The 9852-nt window shown below is 43.6% G+C and overlaps 1 protein-coding gene across 1 annotated transcript in view; it reads left to right on the top strand.

Annotated features, from left to right (window-relative positions):
• Nucleotides 1-8716, top strand: part of LOC107111132 (cytochrome b5-like) — a 17976-nt gene extending 9260 nt beyond the window's left edge. Inside the window, exons 2-5 of the mRNA XM_015412053.1 lie at nt 1813-1941; nt 3514-3543; nt 5643-5677; nt 8185-8716. Of these exons, the coding sequence (XP_015267539.1) occupies nt 1813-1941; nt 3514-3543; nt 5643-5677; nt 8185-8263 (273 nt within the window). The 3' untranslated portion in view covers nt 8264-8716. The remainder of the gene's footprint in view (nt 1-1812; nt 1942-3513; nt 3544-5642; nt 5678-8184) is intronic.
• The last annotated feature ends 1136 nt before the right edge of the window (nt 8717-9852 follow it).

Raw genomic sequence — 9852 nt, 5'->3', positions numbered from 1 at the left:
GTGGCAGAATACAACGGTGTAAAGCTCTTTGCAACGGTTAGGGACGGAAGGCAGATGTTCGCCGTGTGAACGCCGGTAAGTACACCGATTCCAACTGGCACCTATTCCGTCGCAAATGCCCCATCTGAACGCACCCACTGTCTCCTGTAACAGGACACCTTTTAAAACGAACATATTATTTAAAAAACATTTTCTGGCATGCATACAGCTTCCCTTCAGTCATACAGTCCAATTTATTTATTTTTTGTATATGTGCTGCTGAAGTGAGCACTCAGTCATACAGTGAAGGATTCCTGTGCTGTGGTGGCCGTTGCTGCTGGAGCAACTTTTAAAAAATTGGCACAGCCAAGCAGAAACAGTGCGGGGTGTGGGCAGTGAGCACCAGGTACACTGGGGCAATCTCTGGACAGCACTATTTGGAAGTCATCGGAGAAATCCGGTTTTATTGTGGGAAGGTAGAGAGGCGGGTGAGGAGATGTTGTTCGATATTCCATAATGGTATCTCAACAAGAGCCACGTTCTTTTAATGTATAATTTTATTTGAGAATTTAATAACAATACAAGGTAAGTACAATAGATGTCTGCAGATGAAGTACAAAAATAGGTTAGCAAAAACATTAATGCTTAAGTATGTCCAGGCCAGTGCTTCCTCTGAGCTGTGGAGTCTTGTGAGCAAAAATTCTACTTTGTGAGCTACTGGCATTAAAGTTGTGGGCGAGCGATTCGGCTACTGCATAAAGTAGTTTGTTCTGGAGCTGTCCTTCCTGAACTAAGACAAAAACGTGGGAACCGGAGGCTAAAAAACTGTGAGCTAGCTCACACTAACTCAGCTTAGAGGGAAGACTGGTCCAGTCTGAAGACACCAGAGAACTATATTACACACTGCAAAACATCTCTTAAGGCAACAATTGTATAAAAACTACATATCTTTACCGGCAAATTTTAAATCAGTGTTCTGAAAGTAACTTCAGATATTATCTTAGCTCTAAGCCAAATAATGTTTCAGGTTTAAGTTTCAAAAGTATATCATTGATTTGTATAAAGGATTTGCTGGAATTACATCAGATTGAACCATATAGTTAATGAGTGAATACCAGGATGCTATCAATTTTTCTTCAAATTTGCTGGAGAAGAGATTGAGTATGCTAAAAATTTGCTGGAGAAGAGATTGAGTATGCTAAGTGACAGGGCTTCTTTTGTAGAAAAAGCCCAGCAGGAACTCATTAGCATACTAGGCCACACCCAACAGCAGAAACAATTAGCATATGAGGCCACACCCCTGACAGCACAGCTCATTAGCATATTAGGCCACACCCCACATGTTAACAGAAGTGTGGTCATCCAACCACACCCACCTTTTGCTTCTTATTCTGTTTACTTTGTTGTCAAAACCCAGGGCTTTTTTTGTAGCAGGAACTTCTTTGCATGTTAGGCCACACACCCCTAATGTAACCAATCCTAATGAGTGTCTGCAGTTAGGTGTGGCCTATTATGCTAATGAATTCCTGCTGGGCGTGGCCAACTCAGGAGCCAGCCAGAACTCCGTTCCTGTACGTTCCTGTCCAAAAATAGCCCTGCTAAGTGATATTTTGGACATAATGAAGTGGTCCCAAATACGATTTTGCCAGGATTGGATCACGGGGGGAAGTTTCTCTAGCCATGCCGTGGCTATGGTATTTCTGGCTATGGCTAACAAAGTGTGGATCGAAGTTCTTTATAGTTTGCCGAGACCCTATAACACTGATTTACCGTAAAAAGCATACACGTCTTAAATATGACTATTTTGTGGTGGTTGTTTGTTTGTTTTTATAGCACCCCGGTGGTGAAGAAGTTTTAAGGGAACAGGCAGGCGGAGATGCTACGGAAAACTTTGAAGATGTCGGCCATTCCACAGACGCTAGAGAACTGTCAGACACATTTATTATAGGGGAACTTCATCCAGTGAGTACACCTGTTCACGGATAGGCTTATGTGTTTCATAGCTTTCATATCTTGATAGACGCGCCCAACTTCAAGAGATTGCAAAACCGTCTCTTCTCGTCTTGCCAAAGTACTATGCGCTTGGAGCTCAGCACAGATGTTGCAAAATCTCAGCAATTATAAATGTGTTAGTTGTTCTCCCCCCCCCTTTTTTGGGGGGGGAGTGTCAATCCAGCTGTAGAATGAAAGGGCTTCCCCCTCCCATTGCTGGATCCCTGCATTACAAGTGGCAGAGTTCACTGGTGCTTCTTTGCAATGTCACACACATATCTCTGTCAGGTTTTGTCAGTCCACGTTGGCATATTACAGTAGTGTGTTAGGGTGAAATCTGGGATTGTGGAAAGCAGTGTTTAAAGGGGGGGGGAAGTGAAGTAGTGAAGGTACATGTCCTGAGATTTCTGCTTTTTCAGAGGGCTACCCTGCTTTGTGCAGGCCATGATTTCACATATCTGCCATGTGGGGGTTCCATAAGAACATAAGAGAAGCCAATGTTGGATCAGGCCAATGGCCCATCCAGTCCAACACTCTGTCACACAGTGGCCAAAAATACCAGGTGCATCAGTCGTCGTTTCTCCAAGCTAAAGAGCCCTAAGCGCTTTAACCTTTCCTCATAGGGAAAGTGTTCCAACCCTTTTATCATTCGAGTTGCCCTTTTCTGGACTTTTTTCAAAGCTATAATATCCTTTTTAAGGTGTGGTGACCAGAATTGCACATAGTATTCCAAATGAGGTTGCACCATTTATTTATATAGGGGCATTATGATATTGGCTGTTCTGTTCTCAATACCCTTCCTAATAATCCCCAGCATAGCATTGGCCTTCTTTATTGCAGTCACACACTGTCTCGACATTTTCAGTGAGTTATCTACTACAACTCCGAGATCTCTCTCTTGGTCAGTCTCTGCCAGTTCAGACCCCATCAACGTGTATTTATATTTAGGATATTTTGCTCCAATGTGCAGCACCTTGCACTTGGCCACATTGAACCCCATTTGCCACATTGATGCCCACTTGCCCATCTTTGACAGATCCCTTTAGAGTGCCTCACAATCCTCACTGGTTTTCACCACCCTGAACAACTTCGTATCATCCGCAAATTTAGCCACTTCACTGCTTACTCCCAACTCCAAATCATTAATGAACAAGTTAAAATGCAGTGGACCAAATACGGAAGCTCCTCTATTAGCATGTTCACAGCCTGGGTGACTCCTACAAGATAATGACTCAGCCCTACCCCACCTTCCTGGGTAGATATAAATTACCCGCCTACCATTTTTCTTCTCACTTTGACACAGAGAGTACTCTATCTTTCTGTGTTATACCTCTGAGCCAGTCACAGCTACTGGAGAAACGTCAGGTCCTACAATGCCAAGATCACAGCCAGACATCCCGGAAAATCTACAACAGCTAATGAACTCCGGCTGCAAAAGCCTTCAACAACATAATGCATTATTGATATGACACGGCTCATGCTTACCCTCTTCAGGCAATCTGCATAGTGTTGTATGTAACCAGTGTGTTCTTTCCCTTGCAGGATGACTGGGAGAAAGTTCAGAAACCCACAGTAAGTCGGTTGTAATACTTTAAGCATTTTTTTTCTTGCACACAGGTTTGAACTTTTAACAAATTAAGCCTAATATTGATGTAATCCTGATATTTTGGCTGTCATTAAGAGCAGGGCTACGTATTCCAGCACTGAGTAATCAATAGAAATTAGGAACTAAAAGTCACAAGCCATGAGATTGCAGTCCTGTTGGTTGGTGACCGCATAATTTTCAAAGAACACCCACGATACTGGTTTGTTTTTATATCTCAGGCCTATGCAGAGTTAATCTAATCTAAGGCCATTGAGAGCCAGTTTGGTGTAGTGGTTAAGTATGTGGACTCTAATCTGGGAGAACCGGGTTTGATTCCCCACCCCTCCACTTCCAGCAGCAGCTGGATGACCTTGGGCAAGCCATAGTTCTGTCAGAGCTGTCCTTGAAAGGTCAGTTCTCTCAGAGTTCTCTCAGCCCCACCTACCACACAGGATGTCTGTTGGGAGGGGAAGGGAAAGGAGTTTGTAAGACACTCTGAGACTCCCGAGTGAAGGGCGGGGTATAAATCCAATCTCTTCTTCTCTTCTTCTTCTAACTATGCGTAGGATTGCACTGTAATTAAACTTTCAGGTGGATTAATATAGTAGGGACTAATATTATATTATTATATCCTGCCAACCTAGCAGTTCGAAAGCAAGAAATTGCAAGTAGATAAATAGGTACCACTTCGGTGGGAAGGTAACAGCATTCCGTGCGCCTTGGTGTTTAGTCATGCCGGCCACATGACCACGGAGACGTCTTCGGACAGCGCTGGCTCTTTGGCTTTGAAACGGAGATGAGCACTGCAACCCTAGAGTCGGATTCGACCAGCTTTCGAGCAAGGGAACCTTTACCTTTACTTTACTAATATTATATTATATATTATTGACTGTGGGGTAATTGCTGAATTGAAAGAAATTTCACAGGTATTTTCAGTATTGAATTGGACAGTGTACTCACGTCTTGGGAGTTTTCAGGTAGTAAATTTGTGTGTGAGGGCTTCACTGCTTCTTTCGGTTAGGGCTTTTAGAGGTGGACAGTGTGGTCTATTCTATTACACAGGCTTGGGTCCCGCACAAGACTTCTGTTGATGAAGCCGGAGACGACTTTCATTGGTTCCCCCTTCCCACTGCAGACCTCCAGCCCACCCTGCTTTTCGCTCAGATCGGGGTGGTGGGAGGTGGCATTTTGAGCTGCGGCAGAAGGGAGGAGGCATGAAGGCTGTTTCTGTGGATGGGAATCTCTGCCACATGTAGAAAACCTCTGTCAGATCTCAGCCGCTTTCTCTTTTTTTTGCAGTTGAAACGTGTAGCTTTTATCCTCTAGTTCGGTGAGCCCCCAAGACAGTTGCTGTAATTGCCAGTTTGGTGTAGTGGTTAAGTGTGCGGACTCTAATCTGGGAGAACCGTGTTTGATTCCCCACTCCTCCACTTGCACCTGGCTGGATGACCTTGGGCAAGCCGTAGTTCTGTCGGAGCTGTTCTTGAAAAAGAGCAGTTTCTGTCAAGAGCTCTCTCAGCCCCACCCACCTCACAGGGTGTCTGTTGTGGGGAGTTGCACAGTTTTAGTTTTTTTCTTTAAAGCTGAGAGAGTTTCATGCTTGTTAACATCTAAATTGAGGGAGCTAAAAATTACATTGTAAGTGCTTTGGAGGGAACCTCTCTCCTACGTCACAATTTGATATTAACGAATAAGCCCCAAGTATAGTGTTGTGGCTGCGCAGAGAGACCAGATTCCATTGACATCCTTCAAGCATGTCCACGAGAACAGCTGTTGCTCTGCTTCTGCCTATTTTTACTCCATTGTACCCCACAACTTTTCCTAACTAACTAGAAGTTCCATACTAATGAAGCATTGCTGTAATGGAGTGGATTCTGTATGACTTCGGTGAGCACTTGTACAACAGAGGCTCTGGGTTTGCAAGTGAGCACAGAAGCTTAATCTTAAATTAATGAGTAGAAGGTTTGCAACAAGCATAATGTAATTCATGGGAGTTCCAAGGGAAAGCACTTTATCCCTAAAGCTAATTTTGTAGGAAGGAGATGCCATTAAAATTCTGTAACTCACTTATGGCTTTCTTTTTCAGGATACTTATATTTCCACCGTTGATTCTAGTACCAGGTATAGTGTGCTTTCTTTTTTATATATATATTTTTTATTTTTATACTACACAAACTACATATGGAAAGGGGAATACAGGAGGTGCTAAAAAAACTAAAACATAAAAGTATAAGCTCAAGGCAAAGATCATAATAGGCAAAGTTGTTCTCATATGTCTTCTTACAGTATAACAATGAAAAAAGTAAAATTATGCTACTGTATGCTCTATTTCTTTGTATAAAGCTAACTTAAGCCCTTCTGTTTGGGTATCTTATACTCTAATTTTTTTAAACAAAAGATGAATTTTCATACTTCTATTATAGTGTGCTTTCATTTAACTAATGAAGTCAGTTAATTGTTTAAGCAATTAGACTAGGCCAAGAGTGTTGAACTCATTTGTTATGGGGGGCCGGATTTGATATAAATGGGACTTCTGTCGGGCTGGGCCATGTGTGTCATAAAATGTAATGCCAGATAGCGGAGATATAAACTTTATAAAGGATGCAAACACAAAGATTTTTTTTAACTTAAAATAAAAACATGCCTGAAACATTAGCATCCTTGCAATATTTTGTTTATTTAACAGTCTCTGATAACTGACACTTCTTGCTCTGAATTACTGCATCAAAATGTCTGTGCTGTAGCAATCGGGGAGGGGGAGGAGCCTCAGCCCAGTGCAGGGAGCAGAAGCTTGCCCATCTATCTCTCCTGAGCGATTGAGGGAGTCTGGGAAAGCAAGCTATGACACAGCAGCAGCAGCAGAACTGGAAGCAGGAGATGGCCAGTTCCACTGCAGGCCTGATGGAAGCCCTCCGGGGGCCTGATCCGCCCCCCGGGCCGCATGTTTGACACCCCTGATCTAGAGTCCCCCCCATGCCCCTTTCTTTCAAAGAACTGTTGGGGTAGTGAGAAGTGTAGATCTTCTGATGTTTTGAAAATATAAATGCTGTGATTCCAGTGGAATAGAACCTCTGGATCGAATCTATTCAGTTTTCCAAAGTCGTCCTGTGCGGGAACCCTTCCAGCCCGCCCTAAAAGAACTGCACTGGCTGCCTATAGCATACCGGATTCGGTTCAAGGTGCTGGTTATTGCCTTTAAAGCCCTTTATGGCCAGGGACCTGCGTACCTGAAGGACTGCCTTTCCCCATATGTTCCCCAGAGAGCACTGTGATCGGGGACCCAGAATCGGCCGGTTCTCCCTAACATCAAGGAGGCCAGGCTTGTGTCAGCGAGGGCCAGGGCTTTCTCGGTGGCGGCTCCATTCTGGTGGAGTGAGTTCCCGGAGGAGATCAGGGCCCTGCAGGACCTGTTACAGTTCTGCAGGGCCTGTAAAATGGAGCTCTTCCACCACGCTTTTGGAGCCGCCACTACCACTCTCACCACCGACATCTGACAGTTATTGGAGAGCGACCCCGACCCCCCCCCAGGTCCCCTAAGTATAGCCTGACCCGAGTGCCTGGGACACCTGTGGTAGACCATGATGCTTGACTGTACTCTGAGGAGTTAATGCTAGCACTTTATTAAGTTTCATAGTTATGGTTTTAAATTTATGCTTGATTGGGTTTTATTATTTATTGTACTGTTTTCTATTGCTGTAAGCCGCCCTGAATCGGCCTTGCTGGGAGGGCAGGGTAGAAATCTACTAAATAAATACATCTTTAAGAACAGCCATGTCCAACTTTGAACAGGTAGTGATCTATTTTTTCCGGCCAAAAGTGCCGGTGATCTACCACCATGAAAATAAAGTTTCAAATTCGATTTTAACCCACTAAAGTTGGGTTCCACCCCCCACCCCCCAATTTGGTCCAAAACTGTCACTGTCCCAAAGTATTAAAGATCAAGAGGAACTGAAGACCTCTGGATGATGCCAAAACCACACATGCAATTCTAAAAGTAAAAATAAGAATTCATCATACTGGCACCCAGGGCTATTTTTGGGCAGGAACGCACAGGAACGGAGTTCCGGCTAGCTCCTGAGTTGGCCACGCCCAGCAGGAACTCATTAGCATAATAGGCCACACCCAACAGCAGAAATTCATTAGGACTGGCTACATTAGGGGTGTGTGGCCTAACATGCAAAGGAGTTCCTGCTACAAAAAAAGCCCTGGGTTTTGACGACAAACAAGGTCAACAGAATAAATAAATAAGAAGCAAAAGGTGGGTGTGGCTGGATGACCACACTTCTGGTAACATGGGGGTGTGCCCTAATATGCTAATGAGCTGTGCTGTCAGGGGTGTGGCCTAATATGCTAATGAGTTTCTGCTGTTGGGTGTGGCCTATTATGCTAATGAGTTCCTGCTGGGCTTTTTCTACAAAAAAAGTCCTGCTGGCACCAATAATCAAATACCACCAAACCATCATCAAAAAACCCCCCAAACACCTGTCCAGCAAACCAGGAGACCAAGTGGGGCTGGTGATCTACCTCCTCCGCGATCTACTGGTAGATCACGATCGACCTGTTGGACATACCTGTTTTAGAAGTTTCTGGGTCGGTATGAAAAAATAATGCCTGCTTGTTTCTTCTAGTTCATGGACCACCTGGCTGATTGCAGCAGTAGCTGCGGCTATCGCGGTCTTTCTGTACCGTCTCTACATGTCTGAATAAGCACCGTATCGAGAAGCCATAATGGAAGAGACTGTTTTGGTAAAGAGAATGAAGAATGCAGATTAATGTTCTTCATGTCAGGACAATATCTGGAAACCATCCATCCTCCTACCCTTCAGAAAGCCAAAATAAAGTTTCTTTGACTGTGCACTTTTAATCCTTCCTTTTATTCAACTTTTAAGTGTTGAAGCTGTCTCTTATCATGTTAATCTGTTAACTATATGAGATTGGAATTAAGAACACTGAGGCTATCTGTGTATTCTTATGAAATGTGACTTTATTACTTAAAGCTGTTTGATTTCTTTCCCTCCTTCATAAGAACGTAAGAGAAGCCAGTGTTGGATCAGGCCAAATGGCCCATCTGATCCAATTGTGCTTCTCTTGTCAACATAAATGGCAGGCAGTGTTCCCTCTAAGGTTAGTGCGAGCTAGCTCACAGTCTTTTAGCCTCCGACTCACACGTTTTTGCCTTAGCTCGGGAGGGATGGCTCCAGCGCAAATGAATTTTTGCAGTAGCCAAATCGCCTGCTCACAACTTTAATGCCAGTAGCTCACAATGTAGAATTTTTGCTAATAGGATTCCACAGGTTAGAGGGAGCATTGATGGCAGGCAGAGGACTTTGTCTTTTATCTGTAATTCTTTCATTACAGCTGTTTTCTTTCTAGTTAAATACCCATTTTTACAGTTGTAACTTCTGTCTTCCTAAAGGGGGAGGAAGAAACCCTAGCTTTAGCATGGGAATAATGATATCTTAACACTCTGGCTTGAACCAAAAGAAGCTGGTGTTGAAACAGAAAGCAATTGTGCCCCCCCCCCAACTCCAGCCACCCTCCTGAAAATGGCTCTAGAGCAGGGGTGTCGAATTCATTTGTTATGAGGGCTGGATCTGACATAAATGAGACCTTGTTGGGCTGGGCCACGTGTGTCATAAAATGTAATGCCAGGTAGCGGAGATATAAACTTTATAAAGGACACAAACAGGTTTTTTTTACTTAAAATAATAATATGCTTAAATCATTAGCACTCTTGCAATATTTTGTTTATTTAATTGTCTGATAACTGACACCGCTTGCTCTGAATTATTGCATCAAAATGTCTGTGCAGTTGCAATCTTGAGTATGCTGTTCAAGTGTGTATCTGTAAGCTGCAAACCTACGATGATGTAGCAGCAGCAGCAGAACTGGAAGAAGAAGCAGAAGACAGCCAGTTCCACTGCGGGCTTGATAGAAGCCCAGGCCCCCGGGTCGCATGTTTGACACCCCTGCTCTAGAGACCTGGCCTACACATAAGTAAAGGTGCCCTCAGTTTGCACAGCAGCATCTTTGGACCAAGCTCTGTCTCTGATAAGGCAATATATTTGTAACTATCTCTGTGCTGAAATTTCAGTATAAGCTTTTGCCAGTCAGAAAAAAAAACCCCTTTCTCTGCATAAGTTGCATAAACAGGGTGGTGTTATTTCAATCAGAATCCCCATGTGTGTTGAGATCTTGTGAACTTGGCCTTCTTACACTACTCAGATTACTGTAAAACCTGCCTTGAATACCACAATTGTAAACAAATACATGAATGTCTTGAATCTGTTCACATG

This window comes from Gekko japonicus, unplaced genomic scaffold (genome assembly GCF_001447785.1).
Source record: "Gekko japonicus isolate JY-2015 unplaced genomic scaffold, Gekko_japonicus_V1.1 scaffold1285, whole genome shotgun sequence".
Classification (NCBI taxonomy): domain Eukaryota; kingdom Metazoa; phylum Chordata; class Lepidosauria; order Squamata; family Gekkonidae; genus Gekko; species Gekko japonicus.
This window is presented reverse-complemented; position numbering and strand designations above follow the sequence as displayed.